The 24,023-nt window shown below is 53.8% G+C and overlaps 1 protein-coding gene across 1 annotated transcript; it reads left to right on the plus strand.

The window, feature by feature from the left end:
- SF3A1 (splicing factor 3a subunit 1) lies at positions 1-22,019 on the plus strand. The gene is made up of 16 exons (XM_069081759.1): positions 1-159; positions 5,963-6,081; positions 8,866-9,073; positions 11,359-11,616; positions 13,608-13,682; positions 15,216-15,366; positions 15,586-15,779; positions 16,236-16,353; positions 16,453-16,638; positions 17,386-17,507; positions 17,597-17,839; positions 18,391-18,598; positions 20,037-20,191; positions 21,109-21,210; positions 21,302-21,373; positions 21,604-22,019. The coding sequence occupies exons 1-16, from the start codon at positions 97-99 to the stop codon at positions 21,703-21,705; spliced, it is 2,376 nt and encodes a 791-aa protein (XP_068937860.1). The 5' UTR covers positions 1-96; the 3' UTR covers positions 21,706-22,019.
- The last annotated feature ends 2,004 nt before the right edge of the window (positions 22,020-24,023 follow it).

The raw sequence follows: 24,023 nt of genomic DNA on the forward strand, positions 1-24,023 counted from the left end.
GGGCCGCCGCCATCTTGTGAGCGCCCGGCTCGGCCCGGACGCGGTGCTGCTCGCGCCTAACCCGCCGTTGGAGCCGCAGCCCCCTGCGCCGCAGACATGCCGGCCGGACCGGTGCAGGCGGTGCCGCCGCCGCCGCCCGTTGCCACGGAGCCCAAGCAGGTAGGCCGTTGGCGGTTGGGGGGCTGCCTCTGCCCCCCTGGGCCCTGTCAACTGGTGGCAGGGGAGGGAAGGGGAGAGGAGCTGGAGGCTTTGGGGCCGCCATGCAGGGAGGCAAGCGGACTACAACTCCCAGGAGGCGTCGCGCCGCGCGGCCCCCTGGGAGCCGGGCGGGGACGCTCTAGGCCGGGGGCGGGCCCTCTGGCCCAGCCTGGGAGGCTGGCGGGGAAGAGCCCGCGCGCTGCGTCCTTCACGTTCCATATTCGGTCGGATCCGTGGTGTCCGACTGTGGGCCGAGATCGTGGAGCGCCTGCCATTCCTTCTCCGAATCACTTTAGAGATTAGGAAACGCAAATGTTTAAAAACTGGTTTTTTACCTGCAGGCTTTGGGGTATAGAAACCCATCGGGCCCCACTAGAAAGTTGGGGGGATGGGGGAGGATGCTCAGCAGGCTCGCTGTCTTGGGGTGGGGGAAAGACGGGTAGAAAAAGTTGTAACTCAGAACCTCGCGGAGACGAATGTTGGAAACTAAAAATTAATTAATTGATTAAAAAAAGATGAGGAAACAGGCAAACAGGGTGAAGTGATTCACCCAAGGTCACCCTCCTAGTAAATGGCTGAGACCGGATCTGAACTCAGGGAGTGAGCTCTCCTGCCTCAGGGCCTCGCGCTCCATCCTCTGCCTCCTGGCTGCCCCAGTGTCACTCCCCCCAATCCTGCATAGAATGGACCCCTCCCCACCACCCTGTTCCTCTTCTGCCCTGCAGGTGCATAGCACACTCCACCTCCACGTCCTGCCCTACTCCCATTGCCTCTGGAAAGACCTGCCTCCAGGCTCCCCTCACCACCCCTGGGACTCCCGGGCCCTCCCTGGCCACAGCTCCGCCCCCCCCCATGGAAGGGAAACTCCCTCACAGTAACAGTAACATTGTAAAGAATAGTATCCCAAGAGCACGAGCCGGGCAGCGTCCAGAGGACGGATGATTGCTGGAGCTGATGGAAAACGGGATGCGCCCAGTGCTCTCCGACCCGGATAATGGGTCGTCCTGTCTGCTTTACCACGTTTTTTTTAGGGTTTGTTTTGTTTTCCAGCGATGATTGGGATTTGGGGGAAATGGAAGGGGAGGGGGTCCGGCGCCCTGCACTCACTGCCAAACAAAAGATACCAGTGGAAGCGTTTAATAAGAATTACTTATTGCTGGCACTTATGGAGTACTTTACAAATACCGTCTCACTTGATCTTACCGCATACTTGGGAGTGGACGTCATTCCCATTTTACAGACGAGAAAACCAAAGCGAACTAACAGAACAGAAGAAATTTCAGGGCATCTTTTTGAATTTATTATATGCTTTTAAAAAGAAAAGCAAGCACTACATGATAGATACGTGTGGTTTTATATATAATCTTTTTCTGTTCTCCTTTGTAATTGAAAGTGATTCCTTTTTGGTGTTGAGTTTAGAATTTAAAACAAAATTTTTTTTTTAAAGAATGTAAGCTGGGGCGGCCAGGTAGCACAGCGAGTAAGAGCACCGGGTCGGTATGACCTGGAGATCGAATCCGAGCTCAGACACCTAGCACCCACCCAGAAACATCTGGCCCTGTAACCTTGAGCAAGTTACTTAACCCCAATTGCTTAGGGGCAGCCAAGTGGCTCAGCAAGTAAGAGCATCGGCTCCAGTGTCAGGATGACCTGGGGATCAAATCTGGGCTCAGATACTTAGCACCCACCCAGAAATAACTGGAGGTGTAACCTTGAGCAAGTTACTTAACCCCAATTGCTTAAAAAAAAAAAAAAGAATGTAAGCTATTGGAAGGCAGAAACTGCCTCCCATTAGTCTCCCCAAAGCTTAGTGCATAATGAGTACTTAATAATTTTTTCAGTTCATTCATTCATCCAGCTGTCAACTGGACTTGAAGAAAGCCAAGTTAGCCTCTGGCTTCACCTTCCCAGAAAGTCTCATTGCCTCCCATTGCTTCCAGAATAAAATAGTCTTTAGTCTAATATTTAAAGCCTTTAACAAAATCTGGCACCAGCCTGTCTCTGTTTTTTAATTGTGAATTAATTATCAATAAACTATTCAAGATACAAAAAAGGGGAAGATTATACAAGAAATTGTACTTTTGTTACATGGTTATAAGAAATGTATACAGAGTTTAACAAGGTATTTACAAAATTGCTGTCTTTGGGTCCCCTCCCATACTTTTCTGTGCATGTAAAAAATGTTTTATTAATGTGCTAACCCACCTCCCCTCCCCAAAGTCCTCCTCAGTACAAAATTTACAGTCAAGCAAACATGTCAGCACATTCAGCCTCTCTGCCCTGGATTTTCCATTACTTCCTCTCAGACTTCTGGTAGTTTGCCTGTCTTGTGGGCTTTTGTACGAATTGTCCTCCATCCCTGGGACAATTCCCTCTCAAAACCCATGCTCAGAATAACCTAACTCCCTTGAAGGCTCTAAGGTTCGAATAGACTGCCACCTCTTCTCAGAAGGCTTTCTGGAATCCAAGAGTGTGTTTGTGTGTGTGTGTGCGTGTTTGTCTCTGTCTGTGTGTGGAAGCTGGAATGCACAGTATTTGCTAAGTACTCCTCAGCCAGCAGAAACACAAAGACAGAAACAACACTGCTCCTGTCCTAAAGGAACTTGACTGTATATGGGAAAACCATGTCCTTATCTAACTAGATCATTGTGTGTCTAGTTATCCCTGCCTGAGTTGTACCACTCCCATCCCCCTATGTAAGCTCTTTGAGGGCAGAAAAAATGAGATTTTTCTCTTCCGTGGCCCTAGTGCTTGGCACAAAATACCCAGGAAATTTTCGATTAATAGAATGATATTGTTATTGTTCCAGTCCTGTCTTGTTCTACTGTTTGTGACCCCATAGATTATAGCACACTAGACTCTTTCCTTCATTATCTCTCAAAGTCTAAGATCATGTGTGATGCTTGCGTGACACTGTCCATCTCATCCTCTGCCACCCCCTTTTCCTTCTGCCTCAGTCTTTCCCAACATCATGTCTTTACCCATGAGTCCTAGGTTTTCATTATGTGGCCAAAGTATTTAAGCTTCAGCCTCAGTATTTGACCTTCCAGTGAATAGTTTGAATTAATTTCTTTAAGCAACTGGTTTGATTTTGCTGTCCAAGGGACTCTCGAAAGTCTTCTGTGGCACCACAATTCAGAAGCATCAGTTCTACAGTGCTCAGCTTTCCTTATAGTCCCTCTCACAGCCATACATCGCTACTGGAAAAACCACAGCGACCCTTGTTGGCAAGTTGATTTCTCTGCTCTGTTAGCCTGCCGTCCAGATTTGCCATAGCTTTCCTTCCAGCAAGCAAGCATCTTTTATTTTCATGGCTGTGGTAACTCAGAGAAACTGACCCAGCCTGTTGATAAAGCCTGACAGTGTGCCAGTTGATGCCACACCTCTGATCCCCCTGCCTGCTTCTCAGTCAGCTGGGGGATTGTTCCGCCATCAGTCCTCGTTGAAGGGATCTGAATTTTGCCTCTTCATGTTGTCTTTATACCCTGGTGGTCCTTTTGTGTCTTTGCCCTGGACGGGAGGAGCTGTCTAAGCTGAACTCTGTGTCTGCCAGGGCCTGCTTTTTAACATGGCATCCTCCACAGCCCAGCCCAGCAGGCACCAGATGTTCATTGAATCTGGTAATTGAGTCCCTGGGGGCAAGAATACTTGGGAACACATCTCATGAGGCCAACACTACACCTCAAAACAGAAAACACTCTGTCTCTTGGGGTGAAGGATGAAAGAAGGAAGCCTTCCAGAGGCATCTCATGCTGCCCTGGGAACCTTTCTCCCTCCTTGTCTTCGCTGACTGAAATGGCCTCCCCAGCTCACCCTGCCTTCCTTGGCAGCTTCCTCTGTGTCCCCTCACTGTGGGCTTTGCACAGACCTCCAGGAGAACACAGACTCTGTTTTACCTCAGCTTTCTATCACGCCAGGGCATGGCCCCTGCAGATGTTTAAGGGGAACCTCCTAAAGACTCCAGTTTTAAGAGAGCCTACCTCCCCCATAGAATTTCTTTCCTAATACTTCTGTGATGATAAGTGAGGACAGCGCCGTTCCTGATTTTTCCTCCCAAAGTAAGGAATGGGACTCTGCTCTGGAAAGATTCATCTTGGGTCATCAAGAAAGGTTTAGAAATTGTCCTCCATGGCCTTCAGCACTCTGCCCCACCCCCACCCTGCAGCCTGACCAGCTTGAGTTGTCAGCTCCTTGCTGGGAAGGGCTTCCCTAGCCTTTTCACCTGTGAATTCCTTCTCTTTCCATCCAACTCAGAAGTCATCCTTCCAAGTCTTTGTGTCCCCCCCCCCCCAATCACTCCCACCCATTGGAGAACACTGACAAGGAAACAAAAAAGGGCCTTCTGAGGATCCTGGAGCAAGGCCAGGGCTGGCAGAAGCATAGGGGACCAGTGTGGATGCCTTCCGCTAAGGGGCCTGGCCTTTTGTTTCCCATACCATCTTAGCTTGAGCACTCTTGGTCCCAGGAATTCAGCCCTCCCCAAATAGGGAGAGTTTACTGGGGTGGGGGGAGCATCTATGTCTGCTAGGGTGTAGATGGGGGAGAAGGTGTCCAGAACAGAAAGTACAGGAAGTGATGAGGGAAGGGAGGGGTCTGCTGTCTGTTCCTTCCCCTTTCTGCCCTGTCAGGTGAAGGGCCAGGGTTTAATAAGGCTCCCTGTGTGCCCTGCACTTCCCAATGTCCTGAGGGTGAAGGATTGGGGGGGTGGCCTGAGGTGGAGGAGCCAGAGGACCATGCTTCAGTTTTTCACTGATTTCTGCAGGACATTACCTCTTCCCTTTTCTAATAAGAGTTTTGTCTTAACACTGTTGGATCTTGGGGGTTTTGTTCCCCTTACATTGGCCAGAGGTTTGTCAATCAGTAAGCATTTATTAAGTATCCTCTCTGTGCCAGGCTCTGTTCACAGGGCTGGCTGGTGGTAGCTGTGAGCCCAGTAGGTCTGGGGTTAACATCTCAGAAAACCCTCTGGGAGTGTGGCTTTCTGGAGTGGTGTGAGATCCCGAACAAGGGGTGAGTGAATGTCCTAAAAACAGTAGGGAAAGGTGGTCTGGGGGCAGCTAGAGGGCACTTAAGGACAATGCCTGGAGTCAGGAAAACCCGCGTTCAAATCTAGCCTCAGGCACTACTGGTCAAGTCAGTTAACCTCCTCTTTGCCTCAGTTCCTCCAGCCAAGAAAACCCCAAATGAGGTCACAAAGAGTCAGACATGCCTGAAACAAGAGAACACCACCACCAAAAAGTGGAGGGTGTCTGAGGGGATTTACCAGGGTGAGGAGGTCACTGGACATCAGAGCCCATGAGGCTGAGTTGGAATTGGGGGGAGGGAAGGAGTGATGAGGGGAGGGGAGGAGTGACGCCTGAGGATCTAATGTGGAAAAGAAAAGATTCTGGAAGGTGGGAAACATCTTCCAGGTGCTTGAAGGGCATCCTGTGGAAGGCCGCTCAGCCTCATTCTGCTTGGCACGGAACTTGGGGGGAGAAGGGCAGGGGATTTACCTTCAGTGTCTGGAAGAACTTCCTAACCAGAGCCTCCAAGGGTGGGAGGCCAGGCCCTGGAACAGAGCCTTGTAGAGGCAGGTTCAGAGTGCTCCACTCTTGAGTGTCTGTGATCAACTATCCTTGGCCCAGCCCCTGACTGGAGCTGAGCTATGCCCTTTGGCCTCGCCCTTTCCCTCCTGGCTGCCTGGGGGCCTCTGGAGGGGTGGGTCTTTGTCTCAAGGTGTATGAGAGTTCCTTCCCTTGTTCATCCTTTACTGCCTTTGCAGCCTCCAGAAGAAGAAGCTTCCAAGGAGGACTCCACCCCTTCCAAGCCTGTTGTAGGAATCATCTACCCGCCTCCCGAAGTCAGGAATATTGTGGACAAGACTGCCAGCTTTGTAGCCAGGTGGGTCATGGTGCGCCAGCACAGACACGGTTCGGAGGCCGCACAGTGGTGTGCTCTTGGAGAGCTCCCCTTACTTCTACACTTTCCTTAGTTGGCGTCCTTCATGGCATTGTGGCATCATTGTGGTGGGATTGTCTACCTGTAGCCTGTGGCCTGTAGCTGCCCTTTGGGTGGCAGCACCAAGCCTTCCTACCCCCAGTGGCAGCCTCTCCTGGGTCTCGCTACTCAGGCTGTGGGTTAGGACGCCTTTTCATTGACTTTGTATGAGGACTGGATTCCATATGGGTGGGTCTGGAGGCTGTGGGACCCCAAGAAGGTGGAGAATCCCTGCAGCCTCCTGGGGTGGGCTCAGCAGTCACCTTGGTGCTGCTTTGTGGCCTCTCCTGACTCTGGGCCCAAGCTCTTTGGACTATACTGTGCTCACCAGAACCATCATTCTGATTTCTCTTCCTTCCAACACAAAACCCAGGCATTGACCTGCATTTAGGATTATCTATGCCTTGGGCGTGGCTGGAGAGTGAGGGCCTTTGGGGGGTCTTCAGCCTCTTAGGGAGAACTGCTCATTTGTATGTCCCTAAAGCTTTGAGACCCCCCCCCACCCCCTCTAGTGTAGGGAGAGGGTATTCCTGATGGTTTCCCCCCCTTCTCTTCCTCTCTTTTCCTCCTCTCCTCTTCCTGAACACTTTAGATGGCTTTAAGCAGGAGACACTTAGCCCTTCCCAGGACCCTGGGTCAGCAAGCATTCTGCCTAAATAAACTTGTCCATGGGAGGCTTTTGCAATCACTAACATTAAATAATAATTAACACTTCTGTAGTGCCTGCTGTGTACCAGGCACTGTGCTAAACACATTGCAGAGATCTTATTGGATCCTCACAGTAACCTTGGCCAGTAGGTAATGAGGCCAGCAGAGGGTAAGGGACTTGCCCAGTGTCACAGAGCTGGTCATTGTCCATGGCAGGATTCAAACCCAGGTCATCCCAAGTCCAGCTTTCCAGTCACTGACCCCAGGTCAGTTCCACCATTATTAGGTACATATTTAGAAATATTCTCCAGACCTAGTTTTTCTGGACCACCCAGTGTGATCTCTAAAGCAGTTTTGAAACCTTTGAAAAATGCAGATAATTGTTTGCCTACAGTTGAGCTACCTAGATCCTCAGCCTGAAGTGAAGGAAAACAGGTCAGCGTTTTTGCTTTGGGTCCAAGGCAGTAGCAGACTCCCCATCTCATGGGCTCGTGTTCTATGAAAGAAAGCCCCCCCACCCAGGCTTTTCAGCTAGTGAGCACTGGCTCTCCCTTCCCTTGGTGTGTCTGGCTTAGAGTTGGAACAGAAAAACCCAGCAAACCCACCCAATTTCCCACCAGCTGAGTGAGAGCACATTTCACTCAAAACCTCTCCGTGTGTCTGAGTTGATGCTAAAATGAATACAAAAGTGAGTCAGTGATTCATAGTTAGGATACATGCTTACCCCAGGTCCTTATGGGTTTTCCCTTGGGTTTTCCTTGAGTTCTTGGGCATGGCCCCCACAGGTACTTCCCTGCCTCTCCTATGTGGGGCCAGCCAGCCAACTGGAACAGCATCCTGCCTGGGACCTGCAAGCCTTCCTTGTGGGTGGTTTGTCTGTGTGCCCCCCCAGCGGGTTCCTCCTTCAGGGCCCCCAGACCGCAGACCTTCCATGAGGATGGCAGGGCAAGACTGACATTGGCCAGGGGAATCCTAAGAGGTTCCCACAGCGTTTGGATGTGGGAAGGGCCTCGGAATGGCTCACAGAGTCCATCTCCCTCACCTGGCACATGAGGAAATCAAGGCTGAGAGAGGGGAGCTTTAGGGAGACATAGGTAATAAGGAAGTGGCAAAGCCAGGCTTTCAGCGCAGGCCTAGATGGCCCCCCACCCAGGTCTGAAAGTGCCTTCTTGCAGTTTAGTGCCCATATCCCAGGCTTCCAGCAGCTGGGGGCGGGGACAGGGCAAGAAGACTTGGGATCCTAGCTCAGGGCTGGAGGGAACCACCCTCTCATTTTACAGAAGAGGTCACTGAGGCCCAAGGTTAGACCAAAGGGCATAGGAGGAAAAGGAATAAGCATTTACATAGTATCTGTGTGCTGGGTCTTGTGATAAGCCTTTACAGTTAGCTCATTTGATCCTCATAACAACCCTGGGAACTACTGTTATTATCCCCATTTTACGGATGAGGAAACTGAGGCAAGCGGAGGTTCTGTGACTTGCCCAGGGTCCCACAGCTAGGAAGTGTTTGAGGTGGCTCTTCTTGACTCCAGGCCCAGCGCTCTGTGCATGATTGGTGCTTCCTCTGAGTCCCAATGTGAACCCAGGTCCTCTCCATCCAGTCCCATGGTGTTTTTCCACTACCTTTGGTATAGCCTCTGGTGTTCTCTGCTGTTAATCCAGGTGAGGGCACCAAAGCTCAGAGGGGTCCAGCAGCAGTGACTGGTTCTGGTCTCACAGTTAGTTTGTGGCAGACTCAGGAACCACACATTCTCCTCCTCCCTGGCCTCCGGCTTTTTCTGCTCCCTCTTTACATCCTGGGAGGAGGTAGGTGTGGTCCAGGCCCTGCCTCTGTGGGCTCCCCCCACAGATGCTGCAGCAGACACGGGAGCTAAGACAGTCTGGCTGACCTTGGGCAGCGAGGATGGTGCCTGGTCCTCGAGCACCGTGCAGGGTCCAGGAGTTTCCTGGGATGCCCAAGTGATGAGTGGGCCAGGTTTGTGCATTTTGGAGCACTGAGAACCAAAGGCTGCTCTGCCCCTGACTTCTCCTTCTTTTCCAGAAATGGTCCTGAGTTTGAAGCTCGTATTCGACAGAATGAGATCAACAACCCAAAATTCAACTTCCTCAACCCAAATGACCCATACCATGCCTACTACCGGCACAAGGTCAGCGAGTTCAAGGAGGGGAAGGCGCAGGAGCCCTCGGCCGCCATCCCCAAGGTCATGCAGCAGCAGCAGCAGGCCGCACAGCAGCAGCTGCCCCAGAAGGTACCACCCACCATCCACTCTCAAGCCCAAGCCCTCAGTCTGAGCAGGAAGGGAGCCATAGACTATGCCTGGGATCCCTCAAGGATCTCCTTTCCTTTCTCTCGTGCCCCTCCTCAGGCCCTATCCTTCTTCTCTGAGCCCTCCTCCTCAAAGCCTAAAGCCTCCCAGGTCTCTTCCATTTCCTTCTCTACTCCATTTAACCCCTTTATGTCACAGGGAAGACCAAAAAGAGGGGCCCCCTTAATAGGCGTGAGCGGGGAGTTACCCACAACCAACCTTACAGGAGGAGGGCAGACCATAGGAGGCTCATAGGAGGCCTCCTGCCTGGGCTAAGTATGGGCCATCGGCCTTGTTCTCTCCTCTCTGGCCTCAGGACCCCCGATTCAGTTAAACAAACATTTCTTAAGCACCTGCTGGAAAAGACCCACCCTCTCTCTGTTTCCAGGGGTGAGGGCAGAATCAGCCCCTGCCCAGTCAGGGGCATGAAGAGTACTTAAGCTCGGCTCAGGCTACTGTGCTCCAGGCATATAATTCAGCATTTTGTGCCCTTGGATGAACAAGTCTTTGTGTAGAGAAACAGAGGCTTAGATTATCACCTTGCAGGTGACTGAGTGTGGTTGTCTCACTCCTGGGCTCGGCTGGGGGAGCCACGCATCTGTACTCCCTGCTGGGCCACACTCAGCCGGCTTCTTGGAATTCTAAGATTTAGAGCTGGACGTGCCCTGGGAGAGCAAGTGGCCTCCAGAGGCCTGTGAGTTGGAGACCGATTGCTGTTGTGGCTGCAGTGTTGCTACTGGCATTGGGAGACCTGGGTTCTAGACCCAGCCCTGACACTTGGATATTATATAGCCCTGGGCTAAAGCCTAGAGTGCAGTCTGCTGCTTCTCCACCTTGTGCTGGGGTCAGGAGCAGGATTCAGACCCAGGTTTTCTGCCTCTGGGACACCCTTGGTCATGAGTGACCATGTGTTGGGGATGTGGGGAATGCCCACCCAGTAACAGGCAGCCCTCCAGCCCCCTGGGAACCTGTTCAGAGTACAAGGAAGGGCCTGGTGCTCCTCAGGGTCAGCCAGTGGTGTGGGGCCCTCCCTGCCCATGCAAGGAGCCCGAGTTTCCTCCTGTGGGAGGGAGAGAGAGTCCCCAGCTGGTGAGAACTGGGGCAGAGGAATCCAGGGCTTGCCTGGGTCTGTTCCTGCCAGGCTTTCAGGTCCCCATTGGCATTTGGGCAGAGGCTGGGGAAGGTTTCAGCTCCCACTGCTATGGCTGTGTCTTTCACAGGCAGCTCCCTTGGCAGGGCCTCAGCTATGGCCTGTTCTGTACCAGCTGGGTTGTTCTGCTGAAGCTGTTAAGTCAGTTAAGTCACCCTTAGCTTTTCCCAATCCATCCCTCCGGGTCCACTGCCAGGGTGCAGTGCTGCATCCAGTAATTAACTCCTCTAGTGGTGCTCGGAACAGGGCACTGGCCTCATTCCTTCAGCTTGACCAGCTTGGGGTGTTACTGGCAGTGTGCAGGCAGCTGTTAGCACACCTGAAGAATGACCTGGTTCACTGAGCTCTTGCCAAAGCAGCCCGTCCTCCCTGAAGGCAGCTCCCAGACTCCTCTGTTTGACCCCTTGTGCACCAGGCCAGGACATGGCAGAGCTGTTGGGAGGAGGGAGGGATGCGTGGCCAAGCCTCTGCCCAGTGCAGTCACCTCCTCGGTGCCCCCTGACTTCTCTGCCACTACTTCTCTCTGTAAAATGACATTTGGAGACAAGTGGTTTAGCATCAAGACGTATTTCTTTTTTTAAATTAAAATTTTTTTTCAGGCTATTTAGATTAAGTGATTTGTCCAGGGTCAGACAGCTACTTAGTGACTGGGGCTGGATTTGAACTCAGATCCTTCTGGTGCTGAGGCTGGTGTTCTATCCACTGCACCACCAGCTGCCTCTTCAGAAAGTTTTTATTGAGCACCTCCTGTGGACATGGCCCTTTACTAGTCACTGGGAATATGCTTTTCTTGCATGTGCCTAGATCAGTGCAAATTCTGCACCAGGTAAAGCTGAGTAATTCCAAGGTGGGGGACTAGCAGGAGGGCTCACTGACCAGGAGAAGCCCCTCTCTGCTCTGACATTTGAAGCCCCTCTTACTCCCTTTTCTGTAGCGCAATTTTTTCAGGTGCAAAATACTGTTGCCCTCGTGAGGGGTGGGTCATTATCCTGAGAGGGCCCGCCTTGGGGCTGTGGCTGCGATGCAGATAGCAAGTGACTGGCTGGCAACATGCTGTTCTCCCTTCCCCTTGACACAGGTCCAGGCCCAGGTGATCCAGGAGACCATCGTGCCCAAGGAGCCCCCTCCAGAGTTCGAGTTCATCGCCGACCCCCCGTCTATCTCTGCCTTTGACCTAGATGTGGTGAAGCTGACCGCACAGTTTGTGGCCCGCAACGGGCGCCAGTTCCTAACCCAGCTGATGCAGAAGGAGCAGCGGAATTACCAGTTTGATTTCCTGCGTCCCCAGCACAGTCTCTTCAACTACTTCACCAAGTTGGTGGAGCAGTACACTAAGGTGCCCACTCACCTGGGTGGGGATGGATAGGGGAAGAACCCTCAGAAAATGGGAGGAGGAAGAAAGAAACCCTTCATCTGGGGGAGTCAGCCAGACCCGACTCAGGCCCCCCTCAGCTCTGCGGCAGGCCCTGGCCTGGGCGTAGAGACAGAAAGGAATCCATCCTCGCCCCCCCACCCCCACATTCTAAAGTAGCTCCAGGGAAACGTCCAGTAGAAACCAAAGACACCAGTTAGTTGTGTGAGGGAACAAGGTGCGAGTGCCTGGGGGCCGGGGCTGGTGTTTCAGCAGAGGGTTTGGAGCCCCTGAGGGACTCTGGGAGGGGGAGGCAAGAAGTGTTTTGTGGAAGTGCCAGTGTGGAGGCCAGTGTGGACTGCACTGAGGGCTCAGAGGTGGAGGAAAGAGAACCACTTGTAAGGAGTCTGGGATGGGGGGTGGCACTTGGATGCTTGACCATGGAGTGGAGGCCAGTGTGTGCGGAAGAGTCACTTTGGCCAGTAGATTGAACTGGGGAGGCTTGTGGGAAGATTAGCATCCAGGGCTGAAGTCCTGATCGGGCTGGTGGCCGAGTAAGTGCAGAGACAGATGCAAGAGATGCTGGGAAGTAGGAATGTGGGGGCAGGGTGAGGAGTGGAGGGAAGGATGCCGGTGTCCTTGACAGAGTGAGGGGAAGTTTGATTTGAAGAGGCTGGGTTTAGGGAAAAGTGAATGAGATGTGTTTTCTACAGGGATGTCTTTGGGACATCCAGATGGAATGAGCAGGAAACATCTAGTGATGAGAGAGCCTGGGGCTGCATCTAGAGACCGCCAATGAGATGCACAGAGAGGATCGAATCCAGGTTGGATGATGAAAGGAGCAGGGGGAGAGACAGAGACAGAGAAGGGGAAAGGAAGAGAGGAGAGCCAAGAGAAAGAGGAGACAGAAAAGAGAGAGTGAGTGAGTGTTGGGAAAGAAGAGCGGCAGCCCCAGGACAGAGCATTGGGGAACACACACCGTTAAGGGCATGATAGGAGACATGGCTAAGGAGAACCTAGGGAGAGCGCGGACAGAAGAGGAGGATTTCAGGAGGCAGCCGTAAGCAGGACAGGAGCATGTCAGGGCTGCCCAGGGAGGCCCAAGGCACATCAAGAGCTTGAGACAAGGCCAAGGTGTTTGACTTTTGTCCTGTAGCTGGTAGTTGTTGTTGTTTGGCATTTTTTACCAGAGAGGAAAATGATGCCATGACTTGCAGATGAATGGCATTTCAGTGAGGGAGGGCTGTGCAAGGTCACCAGCCTCACTTCCACCTCCAGAGCCATTTGGTCCAGTGGACGAATATCAGTCTGGAAGACTGGAGATAGCCCCTGGCTGGTAGAGGACAGAGATGGAGGCAGGAGGTCCTGAGGACCTGATCTAAGCTGCTTGCGGAAGGACTGGATGCAATCCCGACTAGCAAAGTCAGGGCCCCAGGCCCAGCCCCTCGCTGACCAGCCCTAACACTCTCTGCCTTGCTTCACTGCCCAGGCAGGAAAGCAGCTGGGCTATGGGGCACCATGACCCTGATGCCCCTGGGCTTAGTGACAAAAGCTCTTGCTAGGCTGCTTGCCTCTCCAAAATGCAGTTAGCGTCTCTGAAGGATTGAATGAGATGTGTGGAGTGTTCTTTGTGACTAGAAGGTGCCATAAATGTGGATGATGCCCACACTTCAACTTCTCGAGTCTGCATTGAAAGGCTAGACAGGCCTGCCCCCAGATCCCTGCTAGTTGGTGATCCAGTCTCTGCAGACATGTCCAGTGAGGAGAGGCCCCCACCATCTCATTGGTCAGTTTTTCCTCCCCAAATCTGCCTCTTCAATGCCACACCCCCATGTTGCACCCAGGTCACAGGATGGGCTCCAGAAGCCGTCGAGGTCATTCTGCCATTCACCTAGCCAGCCACCCTGGCCCCTGCCCCTCATCACCACAAAGTGAGGGCTCTCTGTTAACATTGTTTGAACCTGCCTGTGTTTCAGATCTTGATTCCACCAAAAGGCTTATTTACAAAACTCAAAAGGGAAGCAGAGAACCCTAGAGAAGTTTTGGATCAGGTGAGTTAGAAATGTTTTCCAGAAAAAAGTCGCTTGTCTGCTTAAATATTGTAAGCTGGAGGCCCTTCCTGCTGCACCATCTCACTTTGTTCAGGGGAGGGAAAGAACAGGTAGTACCCAGAAGCCTTTGGGTTTTGGCATTCCTCTGACCTTATTTGCCTCAGCTAAGGACCAAGGGACTCCCAGTCAGTAGACCTCTCTGCTCTTCTACTGACAGCTTGGGGACTTTGATGTCTCTGGAAAGCCTGGGGTTCTCCTGGGTGTCCTCTAAAGCCCCTCCAGACTCGCTCTACTTCATGGCCTGTCACCCCTAGGTCCTTGATTCTAGCCCCTTCTGGGGTCAGTCCAGCTTCTGCCTTGATGCCCCCTTTCTCTTGGGCCATAAGTAAGCAAATGAAAGGGCATTTATGAAGGAGCCTGGCCTGGCCCCTGCAGGTGCTGGAGCCACAGTTCTCAAACATACAGACCAGAAAGTTCTGGCCACCAAAGTCCATGGCACTGCCCAGCTGGCCAGTATCAGAAGTTGGTCTAATTCTATCAGTGAAAGTGACAGAAAGTATCATTCCCACCCCCGCCCCCTGCACAGTGGGGGACATTTCCATCTCCCCCATTAGAAGGAAGCTCCTTGAGGGCAAAGACTGTCTGACTTTGCTGTTTGTGTGCTTTGCATACAGTAGGAACTTAATAAATACTTCATTTTGTTCCAGGTATAGTTCTAAATAGCAGGGATAGAAATACAAAAGCAGAGACAGTCTCTGCACACAAGGAGCTTCCTTCTAATAAGGGGACTAGATCCCTGAAGATGGTAGCAAGGGTGGAGGGGCCTGCTAGGCACAGAAAGTCCAGCCAAACCTGACATTGACCTCTGTGTAGCCTTCTTCCATTGTCCTAGTTAATGGGCCTCTCTGGATCAGCTCAGCATGCCCCCTCTACCACATGCCAGGCCTTCAGATAGTGGAGATGGTTCTCATCCCCACCACCAACTTTTGTCTTTTGCCTGGAGAGAGCAGAGATCTCTGCCTGAAGAGATTCGGGGCCCTCCTCAGATTTCCAGATTACCGCCACCCTGCCCACCATCCCTGTCCTCCCCCATAGGGCTGCAGAGCAGAGAGGACTTCTCTGGGTCTGCCCCAGTGTCCTCTGTGCTGGGGGTCACACAGGCAGGCATCTCTCTGACAGCTGCTTTCTTTAGTCCCTCAGCAGAGGTTTGGTTTCTGGAGCTGGCAGGCTGGCACCTCTCCTGGGCACGCCATTCTCTCACTGTATCCTGCACTTTCTATTTGTAGATTCGGACTGTGAGATGTAACAAAGCAGCTGTCTCTGCTCTGGTTTGGGGCTGTCCAGCTGTTCACAGGGCCCAGGGCCCTGCCAGAGATTTCTCCTGGGGGGAAGGGGTAGAGGGGGCACATGTCTCGTGCTTTGGGTAGAGCTGGTCGGTGTTTCTGAGGCTCCTCTGGACAATGGGAGTGACAGCTTGGGATCTGCCGCTTCCCATCTCTGCCATCCTCGCTTATCTCATGGCTCCTCATACAGGTGTGCTACCGTGTGGAATGGGCCAAGTTCCAAGAGCGGGAGAGGAAGAAGGAAGAGGAGGAGAAAGAGAAGGAGCGGGTGGCGTATGCACAGATAGACTGGCATGACTTTGTGGTGGTGGAAACCGTGGACTTCCAGCCCAATGAACAAGGTGGGTGAGGGGTGGGTGTGGGGGCCTGTCTGCCCTCTGCCCCATTTCCCTAGGAAGTGGGAGCACCTCCCTCCTTTCCTCCAGTCTGGAGCCCTGGCGCCTTGGCTTGGCCAGTGTCTCCTGTCTCTCCTTCTAAGGAGCCACAGGCCAAGTCACTCAAGACAAAGTAGGCCCGTCCCTTAAGCGTGCCTTGGGTGACGCGCGACTTCTTTCCCCCAGGAAACTTCCCGCCTCCCACCACTCCAGAGGAGCTGGGGGCCCGAATCCTCATCCAGGAACGCTACGAGAAATTCGGGGAGAGTGAGGAAGTGGAGATGGAGGTGGAGTCTGACGATGAAGATGAAAAACAGGAGAAGACAGAGGAGCCCCCGTCCCAGCTGGACCAGGACACCCAAGTGCAGGACATGGACGAGGTGACCCACGGAGATGGGGCGGGGGCGGGGGCGGGGCCTTCCTTCCCCTCCTGGCCCAAGTGTCCCAGAGCTGTCCCACATGGCTGCTCCTTCCTAAACTGAGCTGCCCAGAGGGAAGAATGTGCACGCCCCAGAAGAGAATGAGCCCTTGTGTCTGCCTCTCAAACCCTCCCCCTGCCCAGAGCTCACTGTGAGAGGCCCCATTGAAGACTGCCCGGTGCCAGCTGCTGGAAATGCCCACAAGAACGTTTGCACCGTGAGCCCACTGTTCCCATTCACCCAGTGAGAAAGCTGCTTGGCCTGGCGCCCATTGGCATCTGCCTGAAGAGGGGAGCCAGGGCCTCCCACAGCCCCAGGGAGCAGCCGGGGCCGGACGAGAGGGCAGCCGGTGACCTCAGCTGGAGGGCCAGATTGTCCAGGGGAAATGCAGATTGTGAACCATCTTTTTTTCCCCAGGGTTCTGATGATGAAGAGGAGGGCCAGAAAGTCCCCCCTCCTCCAGAGACCCCCCTGCCTCCACCACTCCCGCCTACTCCAGATCAGGTCATTGTCCGCAAAGACTACGACCCCAAAGGTATGGACGCTGCGGGCCAGCCCTAGGCCTGGCAGCTTTCTGGGCTTTGGGGGAGGCCCTGCCTGAAAGGGTTTACTTATCTGCTCTCCTCCTTTTCAGCTTCCAAGCCCCTGCCCCCCGCCCCAGCTCCAGATGAGTATCTCGTGTCCCCCATCACTGGGGAGAAGATTCCAGCCAGCAAGATGCAGGAGCACATGCGCATCGGACTGCTGGACCCACGCTGGCTGGAACAGCGCGACCGCTCGATCCGGGAGAAGCAGAGTGATGATGAGGTCTATGCCCCAGGTGAGGCCTCTCTGTACCGCTGCCCTGACTTCCCTGGCCAGGGTGGGCGGTCACTCCTTGGGGGGGTGGAGCTCGCTTCCCAGTAGAGGGGACCTCACTCCCTGGCAAGTGGTCTTGTGGGCCTAACCCCAACATGAGAATTTAAAATCAAGCACAAACTGGCAAGTGGGGCCATCGTGATTCCATCGCAGTATAAATCTCTACAGTTTTTGCTGGGAATGGTAGGCCTGCGCATGGCAGGCATTCACTGTAGGGTTCAGTATATAAGCAGCTTTCTAAGAAGGCTTCTTGACTAGAGAAAAATCCTTTGGTGTAAAACAGGGTTATCATTGCAGATCCTCTCACCTGTGAGGGGAAGCTGGTGGCCTAGTGAACAGAGCGCTGGACCTCAAGTCGGGAAGGCCCCAGCTCAGATCCAGCCGAATCCATGTAGATGATCCAGGGCAGGTCATTTAACCTATCTGCCTCAGTATTCTCAACTATTCAATAGGAATCCCAATAGCACTCACCTTCCAGGTTGTTAGGAGGATCGAAACCTTAAAGCCCATGTCAGTGTCAGCTCTTAGTGTGCTGAGGTGTTTGTAGTGGAAGATCTGGTCATGTCTGGGTAGCTGCTGGCCTGATGGAGAAGCACTGGGCCCCAGGGGCAGGCCAAGGCCTGGCAGCACACTGTCAGCCTCATCCCCTTGGCTGGCTGCCCGGCTGCTGTCACCATGGATAATGCTTTTCTCCTTGTCTGTGACCCAGGCCTGGATATCGAGAGCAGCCTGAAGCAGCTGGCCGAGCGGCGTACCGATATCTTTGGTGTGGAAGAGACGGCCATTGGTAAGAAGATTGGCGAGGAGGAGATCCAGAAGCCAGAGGAAAAGGTGTGTCCGGCCGCGGTGCCCGCTGTCCTTTCCCCTCCTCACCAGGTAGGGGGAGTTCCAACCCTGACCCCAGGCTTGCTGTTTTCCAGGTCACCTGGGACGGCCACTCTGGAAGCATGGCCCGGACCCAGCAGGCAGCCCAGGCCAACATTACTCTCCAGGAGCAGATTGAAGCCATCCACAAGGCCAAAGGGCTGGTGCCCGAAGATGACAGCAAGGAGAAGATTGGCCCCAGCAAGCCCAATGAGATCCCCCAGCCACCCCCTCCGTCTTCAGCCCCCAACATCCCCACCTCAGCCCCGCCCATCACTTCCGTGCCCCGACCTCCCTCGGTAAGCTGGAGCCGCTGAGAGGTGTAGGCCTTGGGCCCCTAAACCCAGTGGTCTGCCCCCCCCTTTTACCAGAACCTCCCTTTCCTTGCAGGGTGCTCACACCACTCAGTAGAAAGAGAAAAGGCAGCAAGTGGGGTCCTGGGACTCTAGGTCAAAAGTCAGTGAGAGACAAAGCTTCAGTGGTCTGGGCCTACTCCGTGGGTCCCTGGGGGGGCTCCCCAGAGGGCCCAGACCAGGGAGGAGGGCTCTGAGCAAAAGGTGCTGCAGGCCTTAACGTTGCCTGTGGGATTAGGGCCAGAAGCCAGCTCTCTCAAAAGGAGGCCGAATTGGGGTCAGACTGCTTAGCTTCTCGCTGAGTGTTTGCTGCTTGAGACTCCTTGGTTCTCCTGAGGGGGCCCAGCTGGTCCCTGAGTCCATAAGTGGGACTCCACGCTTCTTAAGAGAGGCCATTTTCCTGAAAAATCCTGGGGTGTCAATCGGGAGGCAGCTGGGAGAAGCTGACAGGTTGTACGGTGGTCAGCTGTGGAGTAACTGCTCCCTGGACTTCCCAGATGCCGCCTCCTGTCCGAACCACAGTCGTCTCTGCTGTGCCCGTCATGCCGCGGCCCCCGATGGCTTCAGTGGTGCGCCTGCCTCCTGGCTCAGTGATTGCGCCTATGCCGCCCATCATCCATGCTCCTCGCATCAATGTGGTGCCCATGCCGCCCTCTGCTCCACCCATCATGGCACCGCGCCCACCGCCCATGATTGTGCCAACAGGTCAGTGCCTTCTGGGCAGAGGGGGAACTCACTCTACAGGGCAGATTTCAGGTCACCCCAAGAGCTTGGGACAGTCAGAATTGTCTGACTAGCAGAACTGCCTCCGTTCCTCGTCTTCAGAGTCCTTCCAGGAGAGGCTGGGACTGCTTGTCGAGGATGGCAGAGACATGCTGTGCTGTGGGGGGAGCTTCACTAGACAGGCTGTGAGAGAACACATTTCTGCTTCTCTGTCCTCCTGTGCCTTGGCTGTGATGGCCCCAGCTCCTAGACAGACCTCAGGATCACAGGCTTCGAGCTCAAAGGGTCCTTGTCCACATGTCTCACTTTACCTATATGAGCAAGCTAGAGCAAACGTACCACCAAATCCACATCTCTGGCTGCCAGCTTTTGGCCCCTGTGGGCCCCACGGGCAGGACCATCGCTTCTGAAAAAGGCAGGGGCCAGTGGATTAACTCTCCTGAGGCTCCACTTGCCATTCCTGGCCCTCCCTGACCAAGACTCCCTTCCCGGGCTGCTCCCTCCTGTCATCTCCCCCTTCAAAACAGAAGCTCCTCCGAGGGCAGGGACTGTCTTTGCTTTTGTCTTGTCTACCAAGGGTTTACCCCAGTGCCCTGGTATGTACCCAGGAAAAGCTTCTTCCTCCTCCTCCCCCCATCCCCCTCAGGGTTTGTCCCTTCTGGGTCACTGCCTACCTGACCGTCCTGTCAGGTGACACTGGCCCAGCAGCCCCCTCCTCAGGGAGCAGCTTTTGCTCAACCACTAATTTTGGTATTAGAAAGGCACCATCCTGGCAGGACCCCCTTGGCTCCCAGGTCCCACTGGGACTTGGCCCTTAGCAGTTGTCTGTACCAGATGAAGAAAACTGATCCCTGCCCTCAGGGAGCTTACAGTGAGGGAAGACGGACCTTAAGAGGGGCCATGGGATAGGGCTGATGGAGAAGCCCAGAGGAGTGGAGCCCGATGGGTGACCTCTGATTGTCTTAACCACCAAGATCCATTGGAGTCTTGCAGGGATTTGCAGCCTCTCTCACCTGTACTGGCTTACACATAGCTATTGTATTTATGTTTATTTTATTTTATCTGTATAAGCCAATTAAATAGACTCAGTTGTTGCTATCTCCTCTGGAAAACCTTGTTGAAGATACCCATGGCCCAGTGGGTGTTCCCTTGAAAAGCGGGGAGAGCATGGTCCTGGGGGGGAGGTAGGGGAACTCCAGAGCAAGCTACAGGTCCAGGGCCTGTGAAGGATCAGTGCTTGGAGAGCAGACATGCAGCCTTCCTTCTGGCTGATAGAGTCCTGGGCCGGCCCTCCCCAGGGGCCATTCCCTGGGCTTGGGGAAGCCTCTGCTTTTCCCATGGGTAAGGTGGAGGGCAGGGCATTGCATGCGGTCATCTCCCCCTGGGGAGCTCCTGGCTAAGTGTGTCTTTGTGCCCCTAGCATTTGTGCCGGCCCCCCCAGTGGCACCAGTCCCCGCACCGACCCCCATGCCTCCCGTCCACCCCCCGCCGCCCATGGAGGATGAGCCTGCTTCTAAGAAGCTAAAGACAGAAGACAGCCTAATGCCTGAGGAAGAGTTTCTGCGGAGGAACAAGGCAAGTAGTGCACCCTGGATGGCTTCCAGCTGCATGCGGGGCTTCTAGCTGTGTAGAGTGTTTATTATCTCAGAGAAGGAGGCGGCTGGGCTGCCCCAGGGCCTCCGCTCCTGCTGGGATCCTTTGAGAGGCTCTGTGTGGCCCCCTCTAGGAGGGCTTGTGGGGCTTTGCACCAGACTCAGACAGTAAACAGTCAGCAGGCCCGAAGCTTCTGCTTGGCTCTTCCCTTGCTGTGGGAGCAGATGCTTTTGGTCACAGAACGAGGGGCAGCAAGTGGGCTCTCCCAGGTGAGAGAACAGCTCGAAAGCCAGCAGCAGTGGAGGGAGAGCCTGGCATCTGGTTTTCTTGAGTCTTATTAGTGGAGGAACAGAAGCCAGACTGACTGACCTGGTGGGGTCCGAGGGCATGTGGGCCTTCCCTGGCTTCCCAGCCATTAGCCAGTCAGATAAGGTGGAAGGGGGAAGGGATCCAGAAGAGGAAGTGGGCGCTTGTGTTAGTGCTTGATCCCCAGAAGCCCCCAGGCTCAGCCCAGGCCCCTGCTGTCCCAGGAGGCCTCCCTGAAAGCGTGGGGCCCCATTTCACAGAAGACGAACCTAAAGACCCTATAAGGGACAGGATTGGCCCCCCAGCGTGGTCCTGAGGATCAGCTGAGGTAATTAATGCCCATTTGGTGCTTGGCAAACCTTCCTGGGCTGTAGACATGGGGGCCGTTGTCAAAATAGTATTGCTTCTTTCCACCAAGGAGAAATAACGTGAGTGGAGGTCAGTCCTCGCCTTCCCCTTCTCTCCTTTGCAAACTGAATTACTTAGCCCCCAGCAGGGCAGAAGGTCACATTCAAGAACAGTCAAGACTAAGGTCTGGGGTTCCCACATCTCTGTTTACTCATTGGGATAATCATCACTTTTGTTGGTCACAGGGGCCAGTCACCATCAAGGTTCAGGTCCCCAACATGCAGGACAAGACTGAATGGAAGCTGAACGGACAGGTGCTGGTCTTCACCCTCCCACTTCCAGACCAGGTATGTGCCAGTGGGGTCCCATGGTCAGGAAGGAGTGGGACCGTCTGGGGCCCTGGAGAGAGCCTCACCTCTGCTTGTCTTCCTCCTGCAGGTCTCTGTCATCAAGGTCAAGATTCACGAGGCCACTGGCATGCCGGCCGGCAAGCAGAAATTGCAGTACGAGGTGAGCCGGGGCTTCCCCCGTGCCCCACATTGTTGTTTCTGTGATTGAGGATCCTGGGAGGGGACTGAAGAACAGATTCCCAGAGCACTGTGTGCTTCCCTGAGCCAGGGTGGGGGCACTTCCTGAGGGGTGGCATGTGGAGCCCATCTGGGGGGCATCTGGGAGGTCAGGACCAGGCATGTCCCCACCAGCTGGCCAGTACTGCCCTCACATGGGACTGTTTCTTTCAGGGCATCTTCATCAAAGATTCCAATTCCCTGGCATACTACAATATGGCGAATGGTGCCGTGATCCACCTGGCACTCAAGGAAAGAGGTGGGAGGAAGAAATAGAGCTGCCCAGAGGGGCGCTTGGCCCATGTCAGTTTTGTTTCCCCAGGCTCAGAAAAGAAGACCCGGTTCACCTCGTTGGCCTACCCAGGCAGCACCCAGCGGCCCCTGGCCAGTGGTCCTCCCCCTGGTTGCCCAGTAACCTGCCGCTGCTCCTTGTGAAGCAGCTGTCGCCACACTGCCCCAAGGCTCATGCCCCTCCTCAGGCTGTCCAGGTGGCCTGGCCAGCAGGAGCAAATAGCACATTGGAGTTTTCTGGGCTTCGATTGTGCAAGTTACGTATTACTTACTTTTAATTAAACTTTTGCTTGATTCAAGCCTTTCCAGTCTTGGATGCTTTGCTTCCTGATAATCAGGTTTTCCAAAAATTCATCAGTAATGGTATTCTGGTTTTGAAAATAGAGTTGAGTTAGATAGGTATTTCTGTCACTCTTTCCAGGTGGGGTTATGGGGGACCTTGCATATGGATCACTCCTCCTCACTTTATCCTCTGGCATTCAACTGGCCCGAATCCCATGAATCCCCAAGACAGCCTCTGCACCCACCAGACTAGACAGTCCAGACTCGGGTCCAGAAACATCTGGGCTTGAAATCCTGGACCTTCTCCTTAGGACTCAGGTGAACTTGGGCAGATTAGTCCACTTTTCTGGGCTTCCGTTTGCATCTCAGGAAAAGGAGGAGGCTGGACTGGCTGGCTTCTGACATACCTTTCCTCTATAAGAGTCCTAGGATAAATGGCCTCTAAAGCCTTGGCCTTCACTGCTCAGGTTCCATTGGCCTGAAGGAGGGCCAGGTGCTTTCCAGCTCGGATCCTTCTTCCATCTTTAACCATTCTCCAAACCCACTACATCCGGGAGTGTGGAGACACAGGTCTGGCTTGGTGTTCCTGGCTCAGTTCATATGCCCCCCCCCCCCACCTTGGTTGCCACCAAGGAAACTGGCCTGTTGGGGTTGAAGGGATTTGTCCAAGGTTACACAGACGGGAAGAGACAGTCTAGATTCAAACTCGGTGCCATCTCCCCACCATTGAACCACCTACCTCCTGGGATTGTCCCAAGGCTCGAATGAGACTGTTTGCAAAGGGCTTTGAGAGCCAATGGAAGCTGTTGAGGCCTCATGAAATTCTCCATAGGGTGGCCTCCGAAGGCCTGGCTGAGGCCCATCCTTAGCCCCAGAGCCCTTTTCTCCTGCAGAGGAATCACTTTCCTCTCCATTCATTGTTTTTGGTCATGACCCTCAGAAAAACATCCCCAAGAAAAGACTTAACTGTGCTTCTGCCTGGGTCTAAACCTGAATAACTTTTCCATCTTTGGCAAGCACCATAACCTCTTTTCTGGCTGTGTGTCCTGCAGTCCCTGGAGTTTCCCTAATGGATTTAGTCACCAGGTGGCCAGGACCTAACTGCTAGCAAATGTAGGCCTCTGAATTAAGCAGTTGCTGTATAAGCAGGATCCTCCCTAGGCTGAAGATAATCCCCTAAAATGTGGGGTTTTGTGTGCCTGCAGGGCACAGAGCAAGAGGGATGGGGGAGATGCAGGCAGTGTGCTTGAACAGTTAAGGGAGAGGATTCTTAGGGGGGCGTTGGGGGTGGCGTTGGGACTCTGCATGGAAGAAACAGGCTTCCGAGCTGGCCGCTGAGGAATGGGCAGGCTTTTTGACAGGCACACACACAGGTGGAGGGAGGGCATTCTAGCCATGAGAAGCCAACAGCCCAGAGAGCCTGGTGACATCTGGACCTGGACGAGGGAGAGATGCTTGCCAGCAGGCCGGGAAGGAGCTTGGGGCCAGGCCTGAGGCTGTGGGATGCCAGGTAAAGAGTTTACTTGGGTGCTCCTATGTGGGCAATGGGAGCCTCCCAAGGCTTTGCAGAGAAGTGCCCACAGAGCCACATGCAGGAGAGAAATCTCATTGGCAGCTTTAGAGAGGGCAGATTGGAGAGGCCAGGGCCGAAGGGCTAATCTCATTAGTCTTCTTAGCATTCCCTTTGCATCCAAGGACAAGTGCAGGCACACACAATCCTCTATTGTGAAGCACAGGACTATCTCAGAGGGGGGCCCCCTGCTAGAAACAGCCCAGGTGAATTCTACTTGTCCTGATGTGAGGAAGCCTTTCAGACAAGGACTAGAAACTGACCCGTCTTCTTTAGGAAGCTTAAAAGAATCTCCAAGATTAGGTTTCTGAAAAACCATTGCTTCTGGGTTAGGAAATAGCAGTGGTCCCGTTTTTAGGAGCATTCCCAGAAACTGTTCATGTGGATTGTCTGAGCATTGGTTCCACTAAGGCCCTCCTGGGTTTGGTAAAGCATTGGGTGGATCAGACAG

Source organism: Petaurus breviceps, unplaced genomic scaffold (assembly GCF_028583685.1).
Source record: "Petaurus breviceps papuanus isolate PSGF00001 unplaced genomic scaffold, PetGlider_PUasm1.0 99, whole genome shotgun sequence".
In the NCBI taxonomy this organism is placed as follows: Eukaryota; Metazoa; Chordata; class Mammalia; order Diprotodontia; family Petauridae; genus Petaurus; species Petaurus breviceps.

Coding starts and splice junctions, on each gene's coding strand:
- SF3A1 (XM_069081759.1), top strand. CDS start 97: ATGCCGGCCGGACCGGTGCAGGCGGTGCCGCCGCCGCCGCCCGTTGCC. Junction 15,780..16,235: donor AAGTGCAGGACATGGACGAG/GTGACCCACGGA, acceptor TTTTTTCCCCAG/GGTTCTGATGATGAAGAGGA. Junction 20,192..21,108: donor AGTTTCTGCGGAGGAACAAG/GCAAGTAGTGCA, acceptor TGTTGGTCACAG/GGGCCAGTCACCATCAAGGT.